At 41.3% G+C, this 27,634-nt stretch overlaps 3 protein-coding genes and 2 long non-coding RNA genes across 7 annotated transcripts in view; 3 read left to right on the forward strand and 2 right to left on the reverse strand.

Moving 5' to 3' along the window:
• iqsec3a (IQ motif and Sec7 domain ArfGEF 3a) overlaps positions 1 to 606 on the forward strand; it is a 39,927-nt gene extending 39,321 nt beyond the window's left edge. The window contains exon 14 of the mRNA XM_049760233.2: positions 471 to 606. Coding sequence (XP_049616190.1) covers positions 471 to 476 — 6 coding nt within the window. The 3' untranslated portion in view covers positions 477 to 606. The remainder of the gene's footprint in view (positions 1 to 470) is intronic.
• LOC125991904 (sodium- and chloride-dependent GABA transporter 1-like) lies at positions 369 to 5,609 on the reverse strand. 3 transcript variants are annotated; one of them, XM_049760238.2, is made up of 14 exons: positions 5,369 to 5,609; positions 5,176 to 5,307; positions 4,990 to 5,090; positions 4,809 to 4,918; positions 4,591 to 4,723; positions 4,265 to 4,399; positions 4,091 to 4,194; positions 3,896 to 4,020; positions 3,715 to 3,827; positions 3,521 to 3,652; positions 3,357 to 3,459; positions 3,188 to 3,288; positions 688 to 838; positions 369 to 589 (listed from the first exon to the last, which is right to left on the reverse strand). In XM_049760238.2, exons 1-14 carry the CDS (start codon positions 5,607 to 5,609, stop codon positions 510 to 512), a joined length of 1,761 nt encoding a protein of 586 aa, XP_049616195.1. In that variant the 3' UTR covers positions 369 to 509. The 3 variants fall into 3 exon arrangements, with proteins under 3 accessions (XP_049616195.1, XP_049616194.1, XP_068505646.1); XM_049760237.2 differs by having other exon boundaries at positions 688 to 855; XM_068649545.1 differs by lacking the exon at positions 369 to 589 and having other exon boundaries at positions 605 to 838.
• An 83-nt stretch (positions 5,610 to 5,692) lies between these two features.
• LOC125991906 (uncharacterized) lies at positions 5,693 to 7,012 on the forward strand. Its single transcript, XR_007489491.2, has 2 exons — positions 5,693 to 6,313; positions 6,509 to 7,012. It is a non-coding gene; the product is annotated as an uncharacterized lncRNA (long non-coding RNA).
• Positions 7,013 to 9,367: 2,355 nt separating this feature from the next.
• Positions 9,368 to 27,357, reverse strand: LOC125991903 (sodium- and chloride-dependent betaine transporter). Its single transcript, XM_049760236.2, has 16 exons — positions 27,016 to 27,357; positions 26,606 to 26,809; positions 25,620 to 25,754; positions 24,633 to 24,773; positions 24,402 to 24,519; positions 23,336 to 23,389; positions 22,799 to 22,928; positions 21,814 to 21,948; positions 13,179 to 13,282; positions 12,989 to 13,113; positions 12,722 to 12,834; positions 12,511 to 12,648; positions 11,917 to 12,019; positions 11,760 to 11,860; positions 11,545 to 11,691; positions 9,368 to 10,717 (listed from the first exon to the last, which is right to left on the reverse strand). The coding sequence occupies exons 2-16, from the start codon at positions 26,793 to 26,795 to the stop codon at positions 10,565 to 10,567; spliced, it is 1,887 nt and encodes a 628-aa protein (XP_049616193.1). The 5' UTR covers positions 26,796 to 26,809; positions 27,016 to 27,357; the 3' UTR covers positions 9,368 to 10,564.
• On the forward strand, positions 12,728 to 15,871 carry LOC125991905 (uncharacterized). The gene is made up of 3 exons (XR_007489490.2): positions 12,728 to 12,860; positions 12,943 to 13,132; positions 14,406 to 15,871. It is a non-coding gene; the product is annotated as an uncharacterized lncRNA (long non-coding RNA).
• Positions 27,358 to 27,634: the final 277 nt, after the last annotated feature.

The raw sequence follows: 27,634 nt of genomic DNA on the forward strand, positions 1-27,634 counted from the left end.
TAAATATTATTTACATATTTATCCAACTAATTGTGTGCACTTTACATCAGAGTTCAATTACAATGCATTCAAGTATTTGTTATATAAACAGCAGGTTGAGTATTCAAATGTAACTGGACACTTTATTAGGTACACCTGAGAAATCTAAAAATCCTTATTTTCATTCTTTTTTTAAACCACATTCTTTGTTCCACATTATTCAGAGAAGTTAGTTTTAAATTGAATATATTTACATGTGTCTAACAGTTTCAATCCATTATACGTGTGTATTGCTTTTTCGTCATCAATAATACAGAGTATGTCCTACGCTATTATACACAAATTAAAAAATATATATACCATATGATGGCCTACATTCACAGTTATCGACAAAATTTCCCTTTTTAAAGCTTTAAAATGTCACAGCAAATCGTTACATCCAAGTGTCAAATCTCACTAAATCTGTCCTGACAGGGTGATTATTATTCTAGGGATAACACAAGAGGAGGAAGGGGGGCTACACGAGGGCTTCACCAACATTCCCAGTGTGCATGAACCCATCGTGACCCGATCGCTTGTCTTGCTGTGACGTCGTCATCCTCTTCCAGCGCTGAAGGTCACAAAAGAGCAATATTTATTGTTTCTATTAACTCCCTGCGTCATTTCCGAGTAGAGGGGGAGAGAGAAAGGTCAAGGGTGACCCTGTACCTCCTTGATGCATCCCGGCGTGGTGTACAGCATATAGACGATGTAGCCCGGGATGAGCACCATGGAGGACAAGGCCATGAACCAGCCGATGGTTTGGCCCCACACGGGGTACACGTACTTGCCCAGAGTCAGAGGTGTCATCTCCACAGCGCTGAAGGTAAACACACCCTGTAAGCAAAGATGTTCGAATTATGTGTTTTTTTGTTTTTACAATTACCTGAGCAGAACTGTCCTCATAGATCTTTGGGGTGTCTGGTTTGTTCATGACGAGCTAGCAGCTAGGCTAGGAAAACTAGCCTATCAATTGATCATTATTTTATGTTCACTTCAACAAATTCTTTGTTTTGCACATTTATATGCAATAATATTTTTTCTATTTTATTCATTTAACTCTTTATTGAACATAAATATGAAAGGTCAAGCCTTTCCATAACAGGTTAGAAGCTAGGCTAGGCTAACAAGCCCATTAGTGTGGTTTCAAGTTAAACAAATCTTACATGTTCAGCATTACATACAGTTATCAATTTTAATTTATGAACCTTTCAAATTTCTTAGTGAAGTTTGACGTTTAATGTAGAAGTGAAAGTTCAATCCTGTTCATTCTTGTCTGGCGAGCAGCTAAAGGCAGGGAATTTACACTGCTCAAAAAAATTAAAGGAACACTTTGAAAACACATCAGATTTCAATGGTGAAAAAAAAAGTTGGATATCTATACAGATATGGACAGTTTAATGTCTCAGGAACAAAAGGATGCCACATCTTTTGATGGAAATAAAAGTTTTCAGCCTACAGAGGGCTCAGTATATAGACATCCCAAAAATCAAAGTGAAAAAATGATGTGGCAGGCTCGTCCATTTTGCCTAAATTCAATTTCTGCAACTCAAAATTATTTTCAATATCTTGTGTGGCCCCCCACGTGCTTGTATGCATGCTTGACAACGTCACGGCATGCTCCTAATGAGACGACGGAGGGTGTCTTTTGGGATGTCCTCCCAGATCCGTCTAAGGGCATCAGTGAGCTCCTGTAAAGTCTGAGGAGCAACCTGGCGACGTCTGATGGACCGAAACATTATGTCGCAGAGGTATTCTATCGGGTTTAGATCAGGTGATCGTGAGGGCCATTCAATTGTGTCAATTCCTTCATCCTCCAGATACTGTCTGCATACTCTTTCCACATGAGGCCGGGCATTATTGTGGATCAGGAGGAACCCAGGACCTACTGCACCAGCGTAGGGTCTGACCATGGGTGCAAGGATTTCATCCCAATACCTAATGGCAGTCAGACTGCCGTTCTCTAGCCTGTAGAGGTCTGTTCGTCCCTCCATGGAAATGCCTCCCCAGACCATCACTGACCCACCATCGAACCGGTCATGCTGAATGATGTTGCAGGCAGCATAGCGCTCTCCTTGGCTTCTCCAGACCCTTTCACGTCTATCACAGGTGCTCAGGGTAAACCTGCTCTAATCTGTGAAAAGCACGGGGCGCCAGTGGCGGACTTGCCAATTCTGCTGTTCTTCAAATGGCAATCGAGCTCCACGGTGCTGAGCAATGAGCACAGGGCACACTACAGGACGTCGTGCCCTGAGGCCACCCTCGTGAAGTCTGTTTCTGACTGTTTGGGCAGAGATATTCACACCAGTAGCCTGCTGGAGGTAATTCTGTAGAGCTCGGGCAGTGCTCAACCTGTTCCTCCTTGCACAAAGTAGCAGATATCGGTCCTGCTGATGGAATGAGGACCGTCTACGGCACTGTCCAGCTCTCCTAGAGTAACTGCCTGTCTCCTAGAATCTCCTCCATGCTCTGGAGATTGTACTGGGAGACACATCAAATCTTCTTGCAACAGCGCGCATGGATGTGCCATCCTGGAGGAGTTGGACAATCTGCGCAACTTCAGAAGGGTTAAGAAATCGCCTCATGCTCCCAGTCGTGATAATGACTCTATCTAAAGCCAACACTTGTGGATAAAGATCAAGAGGGAGGAACTTGAAATGGCCTCCACCTGCAAAACCAGTCCTGTTTTGGGGACCATCTCGTTGTTGCCCCTGTTGTTAATTCCATCAACACCAATGCAGCTGAAACTGATTAACAACCCCTTTTGCCACCTACCTGACCAAAAACTTATCACAAAAATCTAATTGAATTCATGCCATACCCTGATAAAAAACTGTTCCTTTAATTTTTTTGAGCAGTGTATTTTTTGCAACAATATGTGCTGACTGAAATTGGAGCCTAATGCAAGCTAACCATATTATCAACTTATTAGCATGCTAGCGCTTAACTTGGTTCGAATGATGTAATGGGCTAAAAGTGAGTTTTCAGTATTTGAATATTCTCAGCATGTTTTCTGAGATTTAACTAGAGTAACTGCTGTAACTACTGTATTTAATCATTTTGACCTGTTTCTTACTACAATAATACCAGTCGTATTGATTGCCACCATGATACTGACAGATTGATGTCACAGAGGTCGAGTCAATGAAATAATTTCCTGTTCGCCTACCAGGCAGATGAGTGGCGTGAAAAACTTCCAACAGAGCTTCCACCAAACGCAGGGTCGGTAGCCGATCATGTCCTCAATGTCATTATAGAACCTCTCGGCTCCTGCGCCGTTAAATCGACGTCAGCGCAAAAAAATACAAGAGGTTGTAACTGGCTTGGACACTTCCTACCGTAAAGCCAGGCGATGGAGACAGTCTCGAAGAAGACAAGATAGAGTAGGCACATTCCGCTGGCTGAGTAATAATCAAACAGCTTGAACACATACAAGCCACCCTGGAAGACACGGAGGGCGCAAATTTAGCCAATACCAAGATTGTTTTGTCATGTCGTGTACCTGTGTGATATTAGAGAACCCAATGATGAAGGACACGAAGCAGACGATCAAGATGAAAACCTTCTTCCTCTTCCTTAACACTAAGGGATACTCATCCATCAGAGCTGTGATGAAACCTTCCACTGTGCAGAACTGATTGGATATGAAGAAGAGTCATTCCTGTGTCTGTTTGCTACATGTTGTGTTGCGTGTACCTGGCTGTCCAAGCCCAGCATCATGAGCATGGAGAAGAAGAGGATGGCCCACAGGGATGACATTGGTAACTGTGTGACCGCCTGGGGGTATGCCAAAAATGCCAAGCCAGGGCCTATATTTTCAAAAATACTCAATTATTGGCTTGCTGTACTTCACAACTCCGACATCTCAATCGAATACCCGAAGCTGCTAGCTCCTGTACAGGCTTCTTAGTGATGTGCGACATGAAGCCCACGATAGAGAAGATGACAAAGCCGGCGAACATGCTGGTACAGGAGTTGATGCAACACACGATGATGGAGTCCCTAAAATGGACGACAGGACAATCGTCAACGTGTAAAAAAAAATGGCCAAAAGTTTGTGATGGGGCCATACTTGTAGACGTCGTTATTGTAGCTATTGTAGCTGCCCAGTGCGATGAGCGAGCCCAGGCCTAGGCCGTAGGAGAAGAAGATTTGGGTGGCGGCGTCCAGCCACACCTTGGACATGTACACATAAGTATTTATTACCAAGGAGATGCCAAAACTATATACTGTAAGGACGTTATACCTCTGAGCGGGTGAGCTTATTGAAATCTGGGGTGATGTAAAAGCGGATGCCGTCGATGGCTCCAGGGAGGGTGACCCCACGGAAGAACAGGATGAAGAGCATAAAGTAGGGATAGGTAGCTGAGAAGTACACCACCTAAATTGAGGAAATTGTCTAACATCAGCCTCCATCTCCCCGTTTAATCTCCATCGTTTGGTTTTAATTAACACCTCATGACATTTCCTCTTGGTGGTGGTAATTTCAAAGTTGACCCTCCAATGAGCACAAATAAAAATCCCAGATAACTTCTGTCAGTCAATTTAAGTAGTTACACAAAACAGTCTGACCTTCCCCGTCCACTCCACTCCCTTCCAGATTGAGAAATAGACGAGAACCCATGCGAGTGCCAGGGTGCCCACCAGGGGCCAACGAAGTTCTCCGGGTTCCTCCAGACCACCGGACAGCTGGTGCATGTTACGCCTGTAAAAACACAGAATTGATCTCTCTGAAAGGGAAAGACCAATAAATGCCCTTAAGAATCTGATGTGCAAGACATTAGACTCACTCCCAAAACTCTGTAACAGCACTAGTCAGGTTTGTGGTGTCCTTCAGGCTGTAGTTGCAGAAACACTTATCTGTGTTCCAAGGATTGTCGCAGTTTTGCCAGGGCAGCTCCTGCACGCACAGAAACAGAACTTCCCGATCTGAACGACGGAAGCCTTGGCAGATTCTTGTTTCTAACATACCGAGCCGAAGGAGTTGAACAAGTAGTAGAGGGCCCAGGCTATGATGATAATGTAGTAGATGTTGAGCCAGAAGGATAGCACCACTGCGGCCAGACCAACACCTGCCGACACACCAGAACCATTCCGCAGGTTTCTACCTTGACCATTCTCGGAATCGATCATGTCATTGGAATCTTCGGTCTTTACCTTTCATCATCGGCATGAGCTTCCACACCCCGAGACCTCCAACTGAGGTGAATTGTCCAAGGGACGTCTCCAGTAGGAAGAGCGGTATCCCAGCAAACACCAGAGTCATAAAGTACGGGATCAGGAATGCTCCTTGATGGGAATCAGATAAATCAGTTGGGTAAAATCAGGGGCTCAATGGATAAGAACTTACCTCCGCCATTCTTGCCGCACAAATACGGGAACCTCCAGACATTCCCTAAACCAATGGCGTACCCCACGCAGGAAAGCAGGAAGTCAAACTTGCCCTTCCAGCTTCCTCGGTCGGGTGGCTCCTCTTTTTGCTTCTCTTGGTCCGCAAGTGGTGCCGCAAGCTCCATTTCCTCAAAAGGAACCGCTTGCTTGACATCACTCGGTGAGTTCAAGTCTACCGTACTCTGTCCGGTTTTGCCCATGGTGGACCTCCACTAAGAGAGTGGATCCTTTGGCGTTCTCAAACTGGATTATGATTCTTTGGTAGACGGATGCGAATATGCAGAAAAGCTATAAAGAAATGATGATCCAAGTTTAGCTTTTCCACTTGGGAGGGTACGTTTCCATGACTGGATTTATTCCTAACTATTTATGTCAATACACCCAAACACCCAACCCCACTATCTTGTATTCCAATTCTGGATGACATCATTTGATCAAGAAATTGGCACACTGAGAGGAAAACATTTGCCAGTGATTGATTGGCCTAGAAAATGTTCACGTCGCTACTTTTCATTTGATCACTGCACTGAATGAGCAATCACATAGATGCAATATTTATAGGTAGTTGCTGATTGATGCTCATGAAAAGACATTGTGCAGTGATGCAAATGATCCATACTTGAAATTTAGATGACTCTTTAATAAGGGAAAAAATGTCAAAAAGTAAAATCCATTTGGATCAAAAAAAAGGAAAGTAACTTGTAGATCAGGGGTGTCAAACAAATTTTTGTCACAGGCCGCATTGTACTCATAGTTTCCCTCGGAGGGCAATAAGAAAATGCTAGCAATATCTCTGTTTTTAAAAGATAAAGAAAATTTGTAATTTTAGTAATGACACAAGAGGAAGAACAACCAACCTGGGAGATGTCCACCTCATCAACTTCTTCACAACTTGATCCGAAAGGTAAAGAAAAAAAACCTGTCAATTCGGGCTGCCTCCTCAGGCCCATGGGAGGCTTTCCGCTTCCCGAAAAGACCTCGCCGACGTTTCCCACTCACTGTTTCTGTCGTATCGCCACACTGGCTGGTTGTCCTTGTTAGCCGCGGCTATCGAGTAGTTGCTAATAAAGTTCGACCTGTGTGCCTGCTTTGATTACAGCTCAGCACCCGGACCGCCTGAGGCCGTATGGGATATGCCGATCACATACACACGCACAGTGGTGGTACATTGTGTGTATATGTGTGTGAGAGTTTGAAACTTGCCAGCATGGTTGCCATGGTATTCCCGTGATAGAAAAGGCCCTCATCTTGGAAAGAACAAAATGATTTACTGTAACCAGCCAAACGTCCACTCTGGCCAGTTTAAAAGAGACGTTTTGATTGGAACATTATTAAATGAAATGAGCTTAAACAGACATTGAGAAGCTACAGGATAAATATTTCTTCATGTTTTGTTTCAAAAATTATGTTGAAAGTCTTCCCAGCAGAGCCCCGAGGTGAGTTTTTCTGATCGCGTGCCATTATTTATCGAGGGCCTTGAAGGCAGCAGTTAAGTTCATGATTTGCAAGTTTTCCTTTTTTCATGGCTTGCGGTATTCCAACAGAATGTACTCGGAAATCCCTTTCCAATCAAAAATAAATCAAAACGCACCTTTCAAAATCACCTCTGGGCTTTTAAGTGCACGCAGATATGGTATTGTTCGATTATTTCATGTCCCTACTGCTGCAGGTCATCATGTACAGTAGTGCCTTGAAAGTTCAATTCATCCCGTGACCACGCTTGCTGATCAAAATACATCTCAAATCATCTTCCCCCATTGAAACGAATGGAGATGCCATTAATCCGTTCTAGCACCTTCCCAAAATACCGTATTTGCCGGTGTACAGGTCGACTCGGTGTATAAGTCGACCCCCTAAAATTCGACGGAAATTTACGATTTTATGATATATCCTTTGTATAAGTCGAGCTCAATTGTTGCATTATATTAAACTTCAAAATTCAATATGCGGAATTTATTGACGAAATGTGTTCAAATTCCGGGAGGCCGTGCGCATGCGGCTGTTTATAAGCACCGCGGAGGAGATCGCGGAGCCTCATTCGACTTCCAGCGGCCGGCGAGCTCGCGCACGGCGCCCGGCACCAACGGGAGGCCGGAAATAGCTCCAAGCCGAGCGGATCGGCACTTTATAAGCACCGCGGAGGAGATCGCGGAGCCTCATTCGACTTCCAGCGGCCGGCGAGCTCGCGCACCCGCCCGGCACATCCGGGAGGCCGTGCGCACGCGCCAAGTGGCCGAAAATAGCCCCCGCCGAGCGGATCGGCTGTTTATAAGCACCGCGGAGGAGATCGCGGAGCCTCATTAGACTTCCAGCGGCCGGCGAGCTCGCGCACCCGCCCGGCACATCCGGGAGGCCGTGCGCACGCGCCAAGTGGCCGAAAATAGCCCCCGCCGAGCGAATCGGCTGTTTATAAGCACCGCGGAGGAGATCGCTGAGCCTCATTCGACTTCCAGCGGCCGGCGCACTCGCGCACGCCGCCCGGTTCAAATTTTCTAAGTGCAACGCACAATGAGATGCATGAGAAACGGCCTTGGTTACCATCACATTTGAAGCGATGAATACGAAGTTAAATTTTATGACTCGGTGTATAAGTCGAGGTCGATTTTTTTCGGTCGATTTTGGATCGAAAAAGGTCGACCAATACACCGGCAAATACGGTAGTTTATTTTCAATAAATCAGCATCAATTGTTCCATCTGGTGCTTGACTTGGCCACATGAGGGCAGTAAAATACGTATAAAGTCAAAGTCTGAGAAGACGGTCATCGTTGTGGTAAAGGTAGTTTTTATTTGCAGAGGATAAAGAATATATGCCTTCGAGTCAGGGTGTCACAAAAAAAATATGTCGGCCTATTTTGTTGCCAAGCTATCCAACTTGGTCCACTTTATGTGTTTCGCCACTGTTTGTGTTCGAGTGTGTTTCTTAAAGACGAGTAAGTTGGGTCGCTTCTATCTCAAGGCGCCTCTGTATTTGTATTAATGGCTGCCATTTATCCTCCATGTCAGGGAAGAGGCCAGGAAGTCTGACACCGAGAAACAGTTGCCCCACGGTGCCAAATGTTCCTCGGCTGAACGGTGCCACTTGTCAACTGGATGAAAATAAGTTTGTAATTCATGACATCACAAGACGGCAATCGTCACTTTGACTTTCATTTATGTTCTCGGCGGCAGCGCCTCCAGAACGCAATCACCCCCGATTATCTTTGCGAGCGACTCTCGGGGGGATCAAAATTAAGCCTCATCGATCGGCAGCCTAGTAAACACACTGATGGAAACCAGCTCTGACAGCCGCAATCCCGGCAGCCATTTTGGTGCGAGATGACAACGATATAGAGGGAGCCTCATTAAGTGCTTTCAATGGGATCTCATCTTGTCATTTGAAAAACTCATCCACACATCAGTGCGCTGGTACATTGTGAGAGGGCTCATTCGTTTTCTGTTATGGAAAATAAAGCTGAAGCATGCTTCATGTTTTTGTAAATTGAGAAATGCTGGAAAAAAAAGTATAATAAAAAATAAATAAATAAACCAAAAATGAAAAGCCCCATGATTAGTTACAATACGTGGCAAATTTGCTGTCATTGTGATTAGAGTTAATCAATTGCTTGCGAATTATTTATCACTTAAAAAAATACCCCAAAAAACATAAAAGTTATCTTTATTCTTAGGCTTGCGGGAATAAGTGCTATTTAATGAATATGTTATCATCTCTAGAAAAAGAAATATCGGGATGCGTGGCTATCACATATACAGGAAGTGGAAATATTGAGCTGGTTATAATCAGTAACTCTTCAAATTTCCCCTGTTCTCATTTCTTCTACCTGCTGCGCTATCATTCTCTCCAATCTATGTGTTTATGCCAAGTCCCTAATTAATAAGCCCGAATGCCGCAGAGATGCTGTTGCTACGGAAACCCCATCAAAGCGAGCCGTGACTAAACAGACGCGCTGAGCGGCAACATGATAATCACGTTATTTATTGGAATAATCAAAAAGTCCATACAGTTGACCACACAATACAAACAAATGTATGCGTAATGCAAGCCAGCATTTGTACAAACACACACAACGAGGATTAATTGTCTTCCCTCAAATTGTGGGGCAACCAAACAAACAGAATCATCTGTTCATCGAATGCCGCTTCACATCACACACACATGACCGACTTTGGCCGTACACACACACATGTATACACACTCACATCCAATACAAAAGAATGTGGTCAGATGTGTTATGATACATGTTATATACAGTAAACGTATGTAATACAGAATATGGACATGACAGAAGTGCTGAAAGTTATATGTTGGAAGCATTATATATATGTTTATAATACATATATAAAAGACAGTATAATAAATTGGTGTCTACATGAGATTAAAAAAAAAACTAAATACTCACGTACCTCATGGGGTAATTATTTAACACCATGCTAACATTTAAAAAATTTCTTTAGAAACTATCCTTCATTATTAAAACAAAAAAATGAAAAGAATGATTTGGCACAATTTTGGTGCCATGGAACTAAGTAGAAGTGAATTGAGGAGCTTCATCCAAACAAAAGTAGTGCTTTGCCACCATGGACGAGAGGGGTACCTTGAGTGACGCTTGTTTCTCAAAAACACAATAAGTCATAATTTCCCATTGAAATGAATGGAAATTAAATCAATCTGCTATAGCCTCCCACAAAATAACACCCAGGTGATTTCTTTCAACTTTTTTTTTTCTTCAGAAAAAATAACTATTGTATAACAGTATTGTAGTTAACAAACAGTCATAATATTTGCCCACCACATAATGATTAAATGTGGAAAATATGAGCACAAAACACAACTGTATCTAATAAGTATCTAATTTGGTACAACCTCGTTCTTCTTCTGCGAGTCTTATTGGCTTTTGGCAAACCATCGTCATGGTGGATTACCGCCACCAACTGATAATGTCCAATGAAACTAGCTTTTAGGACATTTGCCGGCTCCATAGTTTAGTGGTGCGGGTCTAGTTTCTTGCCGAATTTCTTGCCATCCTATCAAAATGGTTGCTACAATATGTTCATGATTCAGGATATGATAACAATGTAAGATAAGAAATAGGTCAATTAATAGGTCCCTGAATACCCGCTTAAATTGTAAACACACAAGATGATGTCAGCCAGCCTTTAAACACCGGTAACGTCCGACTTCTTAATGCCTTCTCTCGGCAGCCTGGCTCGGGCAGGCCCCTGGACGACGAGGCCGCACAAGGTCAGGGCGGGATTGTGAGGACGGGCCTGACGCAAATCGTCAGATGACGTCGTCATGTTCTGGGGAGTCTGATTGGGTGGATAAGAGTTTACGAGAGAAGGTGAGAACATGTAGGGATTTTTTTTGTTTGTTTGTTCTGTACAGTACAGTGATCCCTCGCTACTTCGCGTTTCGTTTATCGCGGCTTTGCTACATCGCAGATTTTTTTTCCAAATTAAAAAAACATTTAAAAGTCAAAATAAAACTTCTAAATTCAGGAAACGTGTCTAAACTTTAGGACAATGTAGTATTGCTCCAAATGTTCGTTTACATTCCTTTAGAAGTCAGTTTTCGCGTGTTAGCCTGATCGCGAATTAGAATCTTTCCGCTAACTCGTTAGCCTGCCCAGTACTTCTTGTTGGTGACAGTACTTCGCGGATTTCACTTCTCGCGGGTGGTTTTTGGAACCAATTATCCGCGATAAACGAGGGATTACTGTATACCTTCATATACATATCTTTCAATAGTGGGAACCTGTTTTGGCGAGTTTGACTAGCCTAGTCCTAAAAATACGATTAATAAAGTTTTCTTTGTTTTAAAAGAAAATTATTAGTTAGTCTTTGACATGCATTATTTACAGAATTTGTAATGCGCGGTACAGTTTGATTAAATCATTGATTAAGTAGAGCTGGCAAAATTAATCAATTAATCGATAAGTAATATGCTTAGGCCACCAGGTGTTTGGCCATCTATAATTGACTTTTTTGTATTTTTTTATTTTCATAGGTATTTTTGTCCCACATTTCCCACAGTCCCCTATAGGGAACATATTCTAAATGTTCATTTTAAAAAAAAATGTGGGTGTCTCCAAGTAAAAAATCCTAGTTTTGCTTGTACTGTAATGGCGAGCACTCACCTTGCCCAACGAGACAAGGATGAACACCGGTATGCAGATGAGCGGCAGGAGGATGAGCAGTGACCCAATGGCCAAGCCCCAGCTGCCCAGCTGGTAGTCATACACCATCAGCGAGTGCATCTGGACCAGGTCGTATAGCATGGTGACCTGAAATTCAGTGTCAGTCAGTCAATGTGTCACCAACAGCAGGAAGTGACCAAGGAAAACGGCCTCACCAAGCAGAGCAGCGGCGTGACGAACAACCAGCAGTACTTGAGCACAGGAAACGGACGGTACCCGATCATGTCCTCAATGTTGTCCAAGAAACGATCAGCGCCTGTTAGTGAGAATCATTGAATACAAATCACTCAGTATTTGTTATAAACTACCTACCATACACCCAGCCAATGACGATGCTCTCAAAGATGGCGATGATAAGCAGGCTGGTGCCGCTCGACCCGAAGCTGTCAATTATGTGGAAGAGCATGATTCCTCCCTTGAAAAAAATTGAAAGGAAATATGAAAAAGAAGAATGCAAATGTGATTGTATTTTTAAAAATATACTACAAATGTGAATTCCTTCCTAAAAATGCTTTATAGAAAAAGTCTTCACACCCCTGTTCAAATGCCCCTTTTTGTGATATAAAAACGAGACCCATATGAATAATTTCAAAACTTTTTTCTCCCCAACAAAATTAATAAGTAAGGAATGTGGGGGGAAAAAAACAACTGCAACAATGTGATGTCTGCATAAGTGTGCACACCCTCAGAGCTAACCAGTAATGGGAAGTAATGCAAATATTAATATAATATGGCAATATAACTCGCTGTTAAACCCATATGAATCACAATAATGTATAAACATAATAATCACAACAAATAGTGCATTTTATAAAGTAATGTCTGGCAAAAATAATTTCATTTTACAATTTTAGTGTTAGCTTTTCTTTCTTTCACCACCAGGTGACTTCCCCACTTGCTGTGTACCTCTGTGACGAGGGGCAGGCCCAGCAGGAAGCAGACCACCACAATCACCAGAACCAGGATCTCCCGAGCGCAGGGTCTCCTCATATGTTTTGGGAACAGGTCGCTAATGGCCGTTGCTAAACTCTCCACGCACACAAACTGTGAAGAAAAACAGCTGAGTTTTATGTTTATTTTTAAGAAGAAGATGGAGTGTGTGAGATGCATGACATGCCTGTGTGTCCAGACCCAGGAGAAGCATCATAAAGAAGAAGACCACGGTCCAAAAAGTGGAGCCGGGTAGCATTGAGAGTGCTCTAGGGTAGGCAATGAAGGCCAGCGTTGGACCTAGAGAAAGCACGGAGCCAGTCACAGTGAGTAACAACATCAAATATGTTTTTACCCTTCATAGATTAGAATTTTTTTGTTTACTTTGACACCATTCTTGCACGACAGGTTAGCAATTATTCAAATTCAAACTTGGACCCAGAATCAAACCCACCGCTATGAATGATGTCCTCCAAGGCCACATCCAAGTTCAACGCCATGAAGCCCAGCATGGAGAACACAACAAAGCCAGCGAAGATACTGGTGACGCTGTTCAGAAGGCACAGCACCAAGCAGTCCCTGTTGTGGCCGCACACAGGTCAATAATCTCACAACATGAGGTGGCTACTTACAGTTCATTGTACCTGTAGCAATTGTTGTTGTACTTGTTGTAGCTTCCAAGGGACGTCAGGACTCCTTGGCTGACAGCGTAGGAGAAAAACACCTGAGTCCCCGCGTCCAGCCAAATCTAGACCAGGAGATATCGTAAACTTAAACTTATTTTTGACGCAGGCCGTATTGTTGTCATAGTCTCCTTTGGGCTGTGATGACTGTCAACCCAAATAAATGTATGAACGCCTCATATTATATATAGTGTAAGGTACAAATCAAACTCTTTTTCAAATCAGAGTATTTAAAATTGCTCAAATATTTAAAAAAAAGATGATTTTTAAAAGTGAAGACAATTTGCAATTTTAGTAATGACATGAAATTGATGCACAATTTGTCTTTGCGGGCCACATAAAAGGATATAGTGGACTGTATCTGGCCCCCGGGCCTTGGGTTTGACACCAGTGCCTTAAATAAATAATACAGTGGATCTCTTCGAATAACTGATAGTGAGTAGGCCAACCCACAAAATGGCCGCATGTAATTGATGTGTATGTTGTATTTATTTATTTATTTTTTCTAGTGAAAGTTCCCAGAGCAGCCGCATACCAGCGCCTCCTGTTCGAGCCCCTCCCTGACAACACAAGGTTGCCTTTAGCGACGGGCACCAATAAAACAGATGCAATTTATACGCTGACACATGGCGGCTTCGCTCGCACAGAGGAAGCGGTTATGTCCGGCCTGTTTTCTTTTTCTTCTCAAGTCATCCTCCCTGACGCCCGCTGATTCACTCAGGACAAAGGAAACGCATTCATAAGTAGGGAAACACCATCCAGCCCAGATGTTTGATTCTCACATACAAAAAAAAAAAAAAAACTATTAAGAAACCCCACATTGCATGACATCCCTAATCGAAGAAGTGTTAATTCCAAAAGCTCTGTATAATGTCATCTTTGATGACTTGACAAGCAACTAGAAGGCATAATCCCCATGGGGTGATAACCTCTGACTCCCTGACGCTTGCTGTCAAGACAGCAAGACTCCACTTTAAATCTAGCAACACATGTTCCTATTGTGCTCAAGCATTTCAACCATCCAGCACGCGGTATACCCCCTGTGGGATCAGACATGCATTTTCGTATTGACGACGTCCACGCTTGTGCACTTTCGTACTCGTAAAACCCGGAGAGGGGTATTCTGCTGAAAGGCGCTTGACAAATCCCAGATCACTTTCTCTTTCTCTGTTTGTTTTTCTTGTTTAGGAGGAAAGCTTGGGAGCGGAAACGAGGCAAGAGGAAGAAGGGGTACATCATGTGCTGGATGCTTTAAGGGGGCCCCTTTCCTCATGTGGGGCTTTAAGTAAAAGACGTGGATCTCTATAAATGCGTTACGGTTGAATGCACTGAAAGGTAAGATTGACATAGTTATGGTAAATTATAATCTACGAAATATTTTTTTTAAAAAAAGGCTGGATAAGCACGTATACATATTTTAAATTCTAATAATTACAAATATAAAATTTGAATATATACATTAGTAATATGCTATATATTCTTAATTATAATATTATATTATATATATATTATTTTATCAGAATTATTTAGTTTTTAATGATACAAAATATTACATCAGTATTCTATTTTTAATTAGAGTTATAAAAATTCTGAAAATGAAACATCCACTGTAATAATTTGTTGGAAAATCTTTAAAATTATGTGATTTAAATAAAAATTAATATATGAGCAGTTGATCAGAATCACATAAGACTTAAAAACACATAAAAGCAACAAAAGAGTACATTTGTGAATACTGAAAATTATTTTCTTATATCGAAATAGGAATCTTGTTTTGATTATACCGTTCTGGCCCGAATATAAGACGATGTATTTTGCATTGAAATAAGACTGAAAAAGTGGGGGTCGTCTTATATTCGGGGCCTAGACATTATACCGATTTTCACTTGTGCGCAGCGGTAAATTAAAGGTTGCTGGTATCGACTGAGTATTTTGCTGCGATCGTGTGCGTCTTTGACATGAAGTGAGTATATACATTTCATTGTTACTACTGTCCACTGTTGTGCCGTTTGTCCGATCGCGGTTTGCTTCGTGTGCGCGCCGTTTGATTGACAGCTCCGGCGCGCTCCTTTAAGTTTGTCTCGCATCGTACGGTCTAATGGTCGCCAGCAAATGTATTTTATTGTCTCGATGACTTATGTTTGGTGTGTTGCAGAGAGTATTTCATTTATGGTTATTTAGTATAGCGGAACCGTTACGCGCAGTTAGTTATGTAATGTGTGCCGTCTGCTCGTGTTGTGTGACGTCAGAAGTTGAGTGTTAACGTTCTGTCTGTTCCAGAAACACACAGACACACCCCACAAACCACACACACCCTTCACACGCTTCACACAATACATTTTTGCCAGTTTGCCTGTATGCCCCTATGAGCCACAGTGCCTGTTACTTTTTTGCCAATAATTCAGTAAAGCAATCAAAACTGAACCACGTCTTCCCTCCTGTGTTCTGACTGACACCCGGGGGCGAAAAGAGCATAACCGTCCGAGCCAAGCCACTATACCACATATGTCAGAGTTACGGCCCGCGGGCCAGATCCGGCCCGCGAATTGATTATCTATGGCCCCCTGGATGATATTTAATTACTATTAGAACCGGCCCGCAGGCCACAGCCGCCCGCTGGTGTTTTGCACGCACCAACACTACATTTCCCACAATGCAACGGTTGCCCGCGATGTCACTCCAGCTCGCACAAGCGGCTTCATTATTCATCAGTAGTCAGAGCAGAGTTCAACTTTCTGATACCCCCCTCCTCAAAAATGGCTAAACGTAAGGTGGACGCTGAGAACAGGGGGTTTCAGGCCAGGTGGGAGGCAGAGTACATGTTTACGGAGGTAAGAGGCAAACCTGTGTGTCTTCTGTGTGGAGAAAATGTGGCTGTAATGAAAGAATTACATTTAAGAAGGCACTATCAAACGTCTAAGAAACACACAGACAAAGACAAGAATATGGAATATGAACAAAACCTACAGAAGGTGGAAGAATTAAAACGAGGCCTTAAGTCCAGACAGGCTCTGTTCACGTATGCTAAATCACAAAGCGAGGCTGCTGTCAAGGCTAGCTTTATTGTGGCAAAAGAGATCGCAAAATCAGGCCGGCCCTTGGCAGAAGGATAGTTTATCAAAAACGGGTTTTGAGCCTCAGAGCCTAACCCCGAACATTGATGAACTTGTACAAAAGATGAGACACCACTAAGTATCAGGCTCAGCCTCAGACAAGTGAGCATCACAGAGCAGTAACGTCCATCCATCCATCCATTTTCTGAACCGCTTAGTCCCCACGGGGGTCGCGGGCGTGCTGGAGCCTATCCCAGCTGTCGTCGGGCAGTAGGCGGGGGACACCCTGAACCGGTTGCCAGCCAATCGCAGGGCACACAGAGACAAACAACCATTCGCACTCGCACTCACACCTAGGGACAATTTGGAGTGATCAATCGGCCTACCAAGCATGTTTTTGGGATGTGGGAGGAAACCGGAGTGCCCGGAGAAAACCCACGCGGGCTCGGGGAGAACATGCAAACTCCGCACAGGGAGGGCCGGAGGTGGAATCGAACCCGCACCCTCCTAACTGTGAGGCGGACGTGCTACCCAGTGCTCCACCGAGCCGCCGAGCAGTAACGTATTTTCCGTTTTTTAATTCGGTTACATTTTTACATTTGTTTCTACAAGACGTGATTTTTCTTTGAAGAAAGTATTGTTTTATCTGTGTGCCATACATTTTTGCATTTTATTTATTTATATTTATTTTTCAGTTGAATGGACTAAGGGAAAATTGCAGATAAGAGCCATGAGAAAGAATACAACTGATTTGATTAATTTTTTTTATTTTACGATTTGAAAGCAATGATTGGTAGATCATAGAGCGGCACAATAATAAATTTTCAGTTTATAATGCATGCACTTTTATTTATGCATTTATCTTGATATTAAGAAACACATTTTGTTTTTAAAACAATTTAATTTTTTGCTGTTTGGCTGTTGAAAATGTTTTCCCTTGAAGTTACTGACAGAGCCATAACAAAATATTGCCATATTCATTTAATCATTAAATAATGTACACTGTGTTAGGTCTTAGTTCAATAGGCTATGTGTTATCATTCCGATATATTTTAATAAACATTGAACCAGTCCGGCCCTCGGCTTGTAGCAAATTTGTTTTTTTGGCCCTCGGTGTGTTTGACTTTGACATCCCTGCACTATACAGTCCTCAGGCTCCCCATCAATAGCGGTAGCAGTTTGCATTATTTTATTGCAATGTTTTTCCTTATTCAGATTTGTTTCAAGACGACAGTTAGTTAGACTTCACTTTGATGGTTAATGCAGTTATTGCAATTTTGTTGTTTTATCACAGTAGATTAGTTTATTTACATTTCAAAAACCAGAAGCCATTCACTTCACTGGTTCTTTTAATCAAACAAATTATTTTAGGTGCATTACCTGACATGTTTCGGCGGGTTCTGATAAAGACGCGTCACAACCACATCGGTGACACTCTGATGAAGGTAAAAGAACCCGCCGAAACATGTCAGGTAATGCACCTAAAATAATTTGTTTGATATAAAAGAACCAGTGAAGTGATTAAAAAGGAAAAATAAGATGAACTTAGTACAGCCAGAAGGCATTCATTTACAAATGTGATTGCACTTTAATTTACATATTTAAATGTTCAGATATTAAGATGTGATAGACAGTTTTTGCATGATTTGAATGAGGCAATATAACATGCTTTTTCTCTCGAATATGTTGTTATAATCATTTGTTTCAGGGGTAATTATTTTCTGTATAAAAATTAAATTTGGTGTTCAAAAAGTCTTTTTTCAAACTTGAGTCTTGAAAAAGAGGGGGTCGTCTTATAATCGGGGTCGTCTTATATTCGGGCCAATACGGTAATAGCTACTAAATACATAAACTAAAGAATTTATCATGAGTTCTATCTTAAAATTTTCATTCAATTTCATTTTGGAAAACAGTCAAATCCATGGAAAATAAATTGACACCTCCCCTATTTCCCAGTGCTATGACTTTTGATGACACTGTTGTTACCAATAAATTTCTTATGGCCTCTCTTTTAAATCAACATTTTGTTAATTCAGCTATTAACCTCCCAATCATACCCCCTACCGCTGCCATTTTACATTCATCTATGTGTTCTAGCCCAGTGAGGTTCTCCTTTAGACCCATCCTGACCTCAGAGGTTTTTGAGGAACTCTCTAAGCTAGACACTAATAAGTCGGCAGGTTATGACAAGTTGGACCCAAGATTTTAAAAAATTGCTGCTCCCATTATTGCTGCCCCCCATCTCACGGCTTTTTAATATGTCCCTGGAGTTGTCTGTCTTTCCTCCAGACTAGAAATTCGCATTGATTACTCCACTCTTTAGAGGATGTTCTGGCTCTGACCCCAACTGTTATAGACCGATTTCCATCCTGCCCTGCTTGGCTAAGATCTTAGAAAAACTGGTCCACAAACAACTCAGTCTTTTTTGGGCCTCAAATAACATCCTGTCCGAACTGCAGTCTGGGTTCCGGCCTGGCTATGGATGCACGACAGCTACTTTTGAAGGTCCCAGACGGTATCATTACTTCCCTGGATTCCAAGCAGATTTGTGTTGCGGCCTTCATTGACCTGACTAAAGCCTTTGACTCCATCATCCATTCCATCCTCCTGCAGAGGCTCTCTATTATTAGTCTGTCATCACAAGCATGTGATTGCTTTGCCAGCTACCTAAATAATCGACTCCAGCAAATTAAATTGGAAAATATTCTTTCTGACCCTCTCACCATCTCCAAAGGGGTTGCTCAAGGCTCGATCCTAGGCCCATTGCTGTTCCTCATTTACATTAATGATGTAGTCAAGTATGTCGGCAGTTCAAAGATCCACCTTTATGCTGATGATACTATCCTGTACTCTGCAGGTCCTTCTAACCATTCTGCAGCATCCTCATTACAACTTAGCTTCACCTCCGTTGAACAATATTTCCATAATCTCCATCTCCTTCTTAACACTAAGAAAACCAAATGCATAATTTTTAACCGGTCTCGTGCTTCCAACAATACGCCTAAACTATTTTGTGCAGATGGCACTGAACTCGAGTTTGTAAATTGTTACAAATATCTAGGTTTATGGTTGGACTCGTCCCTCTCCTTCACTACCCACATAAAACACCTACAGTCAAAAATCAAATCTCGTTTTAGCTTCCTCTATCGCAATAAGGCCTCCTTCACCCGTGCAGCTAGACACTCTTGTCAAAATGACCATCCTGCCCATTTTTGATTATGGCGACACCATCTATAGGATGGCATCCCACTCCACTCTCAATAAGCTGGACCCTCTTCACCACTCCGCTATCCGCTTCGCCACAGGTGCGCATTTCTCCACTCACCACTGTGATTTGTATGAATTAACTGATTGGACATCGCTCCACACCCGACTTCACCATTGGTTTCATGTCATTTACAAATCCATACTTGGGATGTCACCTCCCTATCTCTCCTCCCTCCTGCACCGTCATCATTGTTCCCTCAATCTAAGGTCCAGTAATCTTATTAAATTTACCATACCCAAAGTATGTACAGTTTTCGGTCGAAACTCCTTCCATTTCTCTGCAGCTAATGGTTGAAATACTATGCAAAATACCCTTAAATTCACTGTCATCACATCATTTACAGTTTTTAAACAAAAATTGCAACAAGTTTTAACCGACTCTTGCAGCTGTTAGTTTAAATATGTTGTTATATTGTATAGTTTTATTGTTCCTGGTTGTTGTTCTTTATTTTTGATTGTGTATTAATATAACCTTGTTTAATGTATTTATTTATTTTTTAGCACTCCATCCCCCACCCCCCTCAAAGTGCCATTGTTCTTTGGGTCAGGCCACAGTTGTAAATAAGAACTTGTTCTTAATTGTTTGCCTGGGTAAATAAAGGTTAAATAAAAAAAAATAAAAAATACAAATACAATTACGCTATTCCACATCTATTTTTGTTCATAATAAAAAAAAATTATTTGATCCTAAAACAATTATAATACACGTGCAAGTACATAGAGGCCTGAAAGACTTGAAGCTACAAAAAAAAATAGCACATTCGAAACGCTGCAAACGATTAAGCGCGCACAACTGCGTTTTATGCTTTTGTTGCCATGAGTCACAACCATGTGAACAACTACAGTGCATTTAAAGACTGTCATTCTAGATCAGGTATGGGCAAACTACGGCCCGCGGGCCACATCCGGCCCACGGGACCGTTTAACCCGGCCCGCCAACCCTAAATAAATTGTATTATTAAACTTTTTTTTTTTTCCCGGTCATTTTGCCTGCAATTACTGCGTTTCCCCAGTAGATGGGGAACCACTCGCCTGCGCATTTACTACCGGAAGCCGTGTCAGAAAGCTCGGTGCACACTCACAAGTGCGTGTACGTACTCAGTAGTACGGAAATGGCGCACTCGCGCTCTATTTGTCTCAGGGCCGAATTTAGAGCGTGGGCTGTGACGACAACATTCTTGTAATTTGCGCGCCGAGCTTTCGGATACAGTTTTACGCTAAAGCCACGCACGCACAAACCTTCCCCTGCCCTGGAATCCTTCCATTAAAATGTGTCGCCCAAGGAAAAGCAAGGTGGACACTGAGTGCCGAGTGTTTAAAAAGAGTGGCCAATTTGGCTCGACGTACGCGACGTGACGTTCAGCCACATGAACATCAACATCAACCCGTCACAGATATAGGTAAACGGACCAACACCTCGGATCTCTCCTAAGAATTGCCACAACAAATTTTACTCCAGACTATGACACACTAGCAAAAAAAGGGAGACCAACAACACTGTTCCCACTGAAAATGAAGGGGAGGCTTTCAAGTTTGTTGTAAAAAAATGCATTTTGAATATGAGCTGTACAAATAGCAGGGATTGAAACTAGCGACCATTCTCATTTTCAAACAATGCAGGATGCTCAAGGACATTGATGCACCACCTGTTTGTGACTAATCTTAACCTGTAAAGTTCTTAAGGCTTACTTTAAGGAAGTGTTTCCCGTTTCCTCACCTCTGTTACCAGGTGTTTGTGAGTTAAAACTCTGCTCTGATTTTGAGATACCCCTCACCGTGTTGCCGTTTTGATTACTTTATTTGGATGTATGCTTTCACCGATTCTTCAAGATTATATAATTTGGTCAGAATGTTTGCCGTTTGATGTGATCTCATAAGATAAACATACATCTTTCATTAATCTGACCTGCAGGCACTGAAGTGATGGAGACTGTTATTCATAATAACAGTGTCATATTTTATGAGAATCACTGATAGCAGTTTTTTAGGGATGGTTTTTTTTTAATGTTGTTAATAAATGCATTTGTTTTCAAAAAACTTTTTTTGAATATCCATGCGTTACTACCTACTAAAGGCCCAAATCTTTTATGCAATGACCTTTACAGGTCGTTTATATTACTTCACACAAACACTACATCCAACTGCTCCTGGTTCGGCCCCCCGGTCAAAATTTAGAACCCAATTCGGCTCGCAAGTCAAAAAGTTTGCCCACCCCTGTTCTAGATTATTCTATCTCCTGTTATTCCATACATTTCAGATTTTCATGTTCTTCTTACTTCAGGGTTGCGCATCTTGCTGATGTCGGGCAAGAGGTAGTATTTCAGGCCTTCGCCAGCACCGGGCAGCGAGACTCCTCGGATGAAGAGGATGATGAGCAACAGGTATGGGAAGGTTGCCGTAAAGTACACCACCTGCAAAATAAATAATATATAATAAATATTTCAGCATTACATAGAAAAATGTCATTATTGTATATTTGTGGACTAGTGGAGAAAGCAGAGCAAATTTTAGGGATTTATGATAAAGCAGTGGGATTTATCTGGTTAATTTTGGGAAGTCGCCACCTACTGGACTGGAGTGGAAAAGCAAAATATTTTGGTTTTCTTTTACATTTCTACGTAAATACAGATATTTTAACCTAACAACTAAACCTGTGAGCAACATTGTAAAGATACAAAAACAAAAAAATGTTTGGGGCATTTAATGTCATCCATGTGTTAAGTACACGTGGTTCAAATTAGTTAGCGTTTGGTTCCTCTTTGAAATTTCCACTCAAAATAGACTCTTTTTGGCAGACTTCCTCTTTGGGAATGATTTATCGAGCCCTTTTTGTGGGTCTACTGAAGACAGGCAAACTTATAGTACCAAGTTGAAAAATTCCAAGTGAAATTGGTTTTGAGGGCTGAACTTTTAGCTACCATAACAAGTCACCAAGAATCTTGGAAAGGACTCTTAAAATATCCACTGCAAACCAAAATGACAGACTTTTTAGGAATAGCTTCTTGAGATTTTTGGTGGGTCTTCTCATGATCGACATACCTACCAAATTTCAAGATGCTCAGTGAAGCTGGCTTTTGGGGGCAGTTTTTTTTTTTTTTCAAGTGACCAAGATCCTTTGAAATGACCCTTAAAATGGCCACTTCAAACCAAAATGGCAAACTTCCTTTTAGGTATGAATTCTTGAGTTTTTTTGGGGGTCTAGTCGTCATAGACATACCCACAAAATGTCATGTTCCTAAGTGACAAATATTGCAAACGCACCTTTCCCATGGATTTAATCCCCTTCCAAATACAGAAGTAGCATATGGCCCAGGCCAGCAGCAGGCAAAGCGCCAGGTCCCAATGCACCTTGCCGAGGGACATAAACTCGGACATCCTCAACACGCGATTGCTGCGCAGGAAGAGTGAGAAAAAAAACAACAACGCGCCTTTCAATCAGTCAACCAATCAATAGAACATTCCGTACAATGGGATAAACAGAGCCGGCTGCAGAACATGCTGACAAAATGAGCAAGACATGTGCAGCACAGGATTGAGACTGTAAAAAAAAAACATGCACATGTTCTCAGTACTTTGCCCCGAACAGCTGGATCATATCAAAATATTTAAAAGTGAGGCTAGTTGTGCAACTTTCATCCATGTTTACATTAAATGCTGTGTCATGAGTGACCACATGTGGCATACATGCATTCCAAAACCAAAAGCCGATTATGTTTGCCGGGTCTTTTTAAAGAAATAGTGTCTTTGTCCGTATGTGTGTGAAAGTATGCATTGGTGTAAGTGTTTTTTTTTTCTCACGTCCAGAATTCCTCCTCAGCGGACTTCAGCATCAGGAAGGATTCATTCAGGGATCTGCGGAGGTGTAGCAAAGCACACAATGAGCAAGTCAAGGACGCCTACGATTCAACAATTACTACAAATGTGCAGAGGTGCACGAGCGTGATGTTTCCGCAACGGGATGTTTTGTGGATTGTTCTCATGCATTCCAAGTGGATGATGCAGTGATAAAGAGTAGTGAGGTTCAGGGTCATATAGTTTAGGATTTTTCATTAGAGGTAGATTTCATGTTGTTTTTACTTTTTTTTTTAAACTCAGTTTTGATATAGGGATTGTTTTAAGTTCTTCATTTTTGCTTTTATTAGTTTTAGTATTTGTTTTATTTATTGAATTAATTGACAAAGATGTTCGCTGGAATTCTAGTTTTATCAACATAAAATGTAGTTTTATTGACTTTTTTCTTTTTTTTTCATTAGTTTTTGTGAACTATAATAACCTTGGTGGGGTTAATTTTCTAAACTTAAATTCTATGAAACTATTGTATTGATGAAAATATAATTTTATAAAATGCAATTTTTTGGAGTTAATTAGTATTTTTTTTCATTCTAGCCTAACGTGATTTAGTAACAAGTAGTCATCTAAAAAAATACTTGAGTTAGATTTTGTTTAAAAAAAAAAAAGAAACCTACTCACGTACTTTAATGTTCTTTTTTTTTATCAGAACATGAATGTCAAAAGTACAAAAATATCAACTAGGAATGTGCAAATTCAATATCATGTTACCTAAAACAATATTAAATTACATCTTGTAAAATTATGTAAATTAAACTAAGACTAAATCGGCCGCAAAGGTCGCACTGCATATTAAATTTATTTTCTTTATTTTACTTTATATTACTGTTCTTTTTTTTTTGGATCAGGTTTCGGTTCATGTTTCTTCCTCCCGCCAGTAAAAAGGTATGTTCTTTGGTGCTGTTTCAAATAATAATAGTGTGGCCATCTTTTTTTGCTTATGTTGGAATTTTCCCAGCAGAAGACAAAGAACTAGGCGAACAGGCCAAGCTGGAGTTGGGTAAGAACAACTCACGTGTCAGTGGCGTTTTCAAAGTAGTCGTAGGTGCTGATGTTGGTGAGGAAGGACCAGTTGGCATTTGGGTGGAACAGATGCGGGTTGGCGTAGGCGCTTAAGCGATCGTGACAGTTTTCTGCAAGACATGACCAAATAAAGGGCATCTTCGAGGAAGATTTAGGGAGGTGTTCTGTGGGAGAGCACCAGTCGGGCTTAATGGAAACCAGATGCTCCTCGCTGCTCGCTCACCGGTGTTCCACCAGTTATCACATGTGGACCAGGGTAGCTGATGTTGGAAGGAGTTGAAGAGGTAGAAGAGGACCCAGGCCAGCACCACGATGTAGTAGATGTTGGCGTAGATGACGATGATGAGCGAGGCAACCCCCACGCCTGTCGTCATGCATGTTTATTAAAACATGTAAAATGATTGCAAATTTAACATTAATAATTTCACCCAAAAATTGTGAAAATCTTAAAATATATTTTGATGCATTAAAAATAGCTTATAAATGGTTAGGTAATGAGCAATGTTGTTAATTTTGAGAAGTGTAGTGCCCTCTAGTGGCATATGAAAGTATTACTGAATTGAGTGCAAATAAAATTTACATTGAATTGAAGGTGGACTACAATGAAACTGGAGAATACATTTTTTTATGTGCAATATATTATACCTTAAGTATATTTTATTTCCACTGCCTTTATTTAATCCCAATGTTAATGTTTGAATTTGCGTACTTCAATAGTGGCTTAAAATATTAAATACTGGGACACTTTATTGGATTAAAACATGCATACATATTGTTGGTATACTTACCCAAGTATTTTTTTTAGGTGACAATTGATATAAAAAGTTTGTGAACCACCGATTTTGGATAACCGTGATGGTAACCACACAATTAAGTCCTTCACTACCATTGACGGCTATATACGTCATATTAACTGGGTCGCCAGTGACTTAGATAAGCATGATACATGTCCTGATTAAAAGGGGCAGTCACTCCGGGTTGACCCCCTCCCCGACTCCCCCAAGGCAAATGACGTAACCCAAGAAGCAAAAGTACAGTACAATAACTAATACATTTGCATTAGTCACGATCATTTCTTGTGAACAAACAACCTTTGAATCGAGCTGTTTGTCACAAGGTCCACAAATGTTTACCACTACAGCTGCGTGTCTTTATTATTCAACAAATCCTAGCCTTGTTTGACTAGTATTCATTTTTATTTTTAACTCACCCTGAAACATTGGGCAAATCTTTCTCCAGGCAGTGACGGTGCTTTGGCTGGTGTACTGACCCAGCGCCGTCTCCAGAAAAAAAATGGGGATCCCGCCAAAGGCCAGGAACAGGAAATATGGGATGAGGAAGACTCCTGTAAGGAGAAAGAAGGTTTGTAAAATATTATTAAATTTTTCCTTCAACTTGCAAGTAAAAAAAATGCATGGTAGTAATAAAATCTCACTTCACAACAAGCATTAGGCAAATATTCTTATTTATTCTTTTATTACTGAATAATCTAATATTTATAAATATGAATAATCTCATAATATTTAGAAAGTAATATTTCTCTATTACTGCATCTTATTAAAGAATTTTAACTGTCTCCATTTATACCTATGTCTGAATTGTACTGAATTGTTGCATTACAGAAGGAGCAGCACAATGTCCATAGAATTGCAGCAGATAGGTGTTTGTATACCTTCTGCATGTGGGAAAGGAGAGTCACAGTGATTTCACAGATGTTTGCAAATGTGTTATTTTGATTTAACGCAAAAGCTAATCAGTCTACTTTCATATAATGACAAAAATCTGAGGCTGGAATCGGAGGATTTGGATAATTTTAAATCAAATGGTTATTTAATAATCGATTTGATATCGATTGATCGATTAATTTTGACACCTCAAGCACGTGCCACTTCATTTGGCCCCGCCTTTTAATGGCACATGCATATTCACAGATAATTTCTCTATATTTTATGCACAATGTGACTAAAAGGTTTTAACACATTTTTATTTAAACCATGTGGAAGGAGTTAAACTATGTGTGGGAAAAAGTTTTATGTGATCTCTGTAATGCTGTAATTCACCCATATGTTGAAGAGATTTTTTTTTTTTGAATCAAACTACAATTGTGTTGGGCCAACATCTTGAAACCATTTTGGAGAACAATCAAGATCAGCATTCCCCAACTCCCACACTTTCTCACAGTCACACAACACTTACCTCCACCATGCTTGTAACATAAATAAGGGAATCTCCACACGTTTCCCAGGCCGACGATCTCTCCAGTCATGGAGAGCAAAAACTCCCATTTATTGGCCCACTTGCCCCTGGCCGGACCCCCCTCATTGGCGTCCACTTTGTTTGGATCAGACTGTCTAGTGGGATTGCCTCCGGTTGTTTCTTCAGTCATGATGTCTCAAGTCTCTTGCATGCACAGAATAAACATTATAAAGCTGCTCATAAACTTTGCACTCACAATGTTCTGTCATTTTATCTCATCTGCAAAACTAATATTTTTTTTTTTATTCAATCCGATTGCTGCTCAATCAAAAAACAATTACCAACCTTTAAATGCAATTAACTGTTAATGAAAGTAAACATAGTGTCTAGAAATGAGACAAGCAACTCACCAGTGGATTTTGCAGTGAACCCTGGTTGGAAAACTCCACAAATGAAGAAGTAGAGTTGAGGAGTGGGGGAAAGTCTTCTCAAATGGGGTGTGTCCTTGGAGGATGTGCATAACGCAGGGGTGTGCGTGTATGTCTGTGAGTGTATGTGTGTCTGTAAGTGGCCAAATCTTGTAGCAAAACCATTTACAAGTGCGTATTTCAATTAACAGATATGTAAACAGAATCCGTGACCACAGTCATAAATGTGCAACACAAATCTACAAATGTGTGACTGAAATTACAAACGTGCAACGAGAATCCACAAATGCGGAATGATAATCCTCAATTGCATAACTGAAGTCACAAATGTGTGGTGTAAATTTCCAAGTGGACTTTTGTTTTGCTGTAGTGTCACATGGGACTTTTACAACAGTCGTGCCGAACAGTCACAAATGCGTGGGGTGAGATTATGCGTATACGTGTCTGGAGACTTGTGTGTGGTACATGTTCAGATCACCAGGGGGCGCTAATCGCATATTTGCCTTTTGACTGCAGTCTTGTTCACCTGGCCATCGACTGCATTTATTTTCATTTGGTGTTTCTTCAAAGACTAGAAACATGGATTTAATGGAACTTCTAT

Source organism: Syngnathus scovelli, chromosome 22 (genome assembly GCF_024217435.2).
Source record: "Syngnathus scovelli strain Florida chromosome 22, RoL_Ssco_1.2, whole genome shotgun sequence".
Lineage (NCBI taxonomy): Eukaryota > Metazoa > Chordata > Actinopteri > Syngnathiformes > Syngnathidae > Syngnathus > Syngnathus scovelli.